The 2,277-nt window shown below is 33.7% G+C and overlaps 1 protein-coding gene across 1 annotated transcript; it reads left to right on the forward strand.

Annotated features, from left to right (window-relative positions):
• The first annotated feature begins 517 nt into the window (after nt 1-517).
• Nucleotides 518-1,988, forward strand: LOC104725282 (ras-related protein RABA4c). Its single transcript, XM_010443910.3, has 2 exons — nt 518-1,022; nt 1,308-1,988. Exons 1-2 carry the CDS (start codon nt 796-798, stop codon nt 1,750-1,752), a joined length of 672 nt encoding a protein of 223 aa, XP_010442212.1. The 5' UTR covers nt 518-795; the 3' UTR covers nt 1,753-1,988.
• The last annotated feature ends 289 nt before the right edge of the window (nt 1,989-2,277 follow it).

Genomic DNA, 2,277 nt, shown 5'->3' on the forward strand with positions numbered 1-2,277 from the left:
CTATTTTGAGTTTTGACATTATATGCGTTGATTAAGCAGATAGACTTTGTTTCAGTTTCATCAAACATTAGTTTGAGCATTATTGAAATTTGTAGATATGTTACATCTATTATACAAAGCAAATTAATATGTTAATTATTTTCACATATTTTTTTTTATTTGATCACAATTAAATGGTATTAAAAAGAAGCAATTTAAATGGCCAAAAAAAGCTAACATTACAAGCATGATCCAATAGCATATAAAGCTATATGCAATTTAAATATTTTAATATATAACATAAGTAATCTCCAATAAAAATATTAAATCTCTTCGAGTATTCAAAATAATTAAAACCAAGGATAGTTTTAAAGAATTAGTATAAATAGGATATTTAAAGAAAAACCTAAACTATTTTTTAGAGTTTTTTGTGTATTAGGATTTGAATTTATATACCATTTTAAAATTAATTATATTTGTTGATAAAAAAAATTAAGGAGAATTAAACATAAAAGAGATTTAGATTTTGTAATTTTCTATTTTTAGTTGGAATTAAAAACAAAAAAAAGAGAGAAAAAGAGCAGCGGGCCCCACTAAAATTGGTGTTCCCTCCTCGTTTCTTCCCTTCACGTCTTCCGATGCTTCTTCACGAGTCGCAGCCCACTTTTGTTGTCCTTTTAGATCTCTCTCTATCTCTATCTCTTTTTCTTCTTAATTCAAGAGATCCTTTTATTACACAACACTAAAGTCAATTCGATCGCGTGTCTTAAAAATCAATAAGCTAGCTTGTGATTTTGGGTTTGGAACTTGGGAACGATGTCAAAGTTTCAGAGCAATTTCAACCAGAAGATAGATTATGTCTTCAAGGTAGTCTTGATCGGCGACTCTGCTGTTGGTAAATCTCAGCTCCTCGCTAGGTTTTCAAGAAACGAGTTCAGTATCGAATCTAAAGCAACCATCGGTGTCGAGTTTCAGACAAGAACACTTGAGATCGATCATAAAACTATCAAAGCTCAGATATGGGACACTGCTGGTCAAGAACGGTAACAATTTAACAAATCTATTGATCCTTGTTTTCAGATCTTAGATAACTAAAAAAACTTTTGGTTGCTTCAATATGTATAATCTTTGTCTTCACGCTAATTAATAGTATTTGTTGTTCGTTCACCTGTCCCGGGCGACCAACGACTGTGACCAAACAAACATTTGTCGTATAGACCAAAATTTATAGTCCAAAATAAACGATCGACATATTTTTTTGTCTAGTTCAATTGTATTTGGTATGGCTCTGATTGTTGGAGGTTTATTTTTCTTCTTCTTATGTTTAGGTATCGAGCAGTGACGAGTGCATACTATAGAGGAGCAGTAGGGGCAATGCTAGTGTACGACATAACGAAACGACAGTCGTTTGATCATGTAGCGAGATGGTTAGAAGAATTGCGAGGGCATGCTGACAAAAACATTGCGATTATGCTTATAGGAAACAAGACTGATCTCGGGTCACTTCGAGCTGTACCAACCGAGGATGCTAAAGAATTTGCTCAAAGAGAAAACCTGTTTTTCATGGAGACATCAGCCTTGGATTCCAACAATGTCGAGCCGTCTTTTCTCACGGTTCTGACCGAGATCTACCGAATCGTGAGCAAAAAGAATCTTGTTGCCAATGAGGAAGGAGAATCTGGAGGAGACTCTTCCCTCTTGCAAGGAACTAAAATTCTTGTTGCTGGAGAAGAGACTGTTACTAAAGGGAAGGGTTGTTGTGGAACATCATAAAGAAATAGTTTCCTTATCTCTTCTCTTTCGGATTTTACTATATACATCTTCTTGTGGTCTCATTTCTTGCTCTTTTGACTGCATAAATAATGTCTCTACTTTGTATGTAAGCAGCTGTGGAAGATAGAGTTGAATAAGTTGACCATTTGTATACTTAATTGAGTTGTGTTTATTCAGGATACTATTATACAAGTTTTTTGGATTATGACAAATAAAGCTAAACATTGTTAGATTAACTCGAATGACTTCCATATTAATTAGTATCTCTTTTCCTTTAATTTGAAAAAAAAAAAAAAACAACTACGATGAACTATTTTTTTTAACTAGTTGTCCAAAACAGTCGTCTCTTTTATGTTTGATAAAATAATTCACCTAAAAGCACTAAAGCAGGGGTGGGTTCCATGCATAAACTACCTGACCGTCGATCATCCTTGATTTTGTTGTTCACATAACAGCCTTATTGTCTTGACAGTAAGAGCCACATTACTCTCAACAAAGGACATGAACTTACTCGAGAAGGCAATA

The sequence above is a fragment of the Camelina sativa genome, chromosome 11 (assembly GCF_030686135.1).
Source record: "Camelina sativa cultivar CO46 ecotype springtype chromosome 11, ASM3068613v1".
Lineage (NCBI taxonomy): Eukaryota > Viridiplantae > Streptophyta > Magnoliopsida > Brassicales > Brassicaceae > Camelina > Camelina sativa.

Excerpts from the sequence above, each read along its gene's own strand:
- LOC104725282 (XM_010443910.3), top strand. The coding sequence starts at position 796 with ATGTCAAAGTTTCAGAGCAATTTCAACCAGAAGATAGATTATGTCTTC. Across the intron at positions 1,023-1,307 it reads GACACTGCTGGTCAAGAACG|GTATCGAGCAGTGACGAGTG; the intron begins GTAACAATTTAA and ends TCTTATGTTTAG.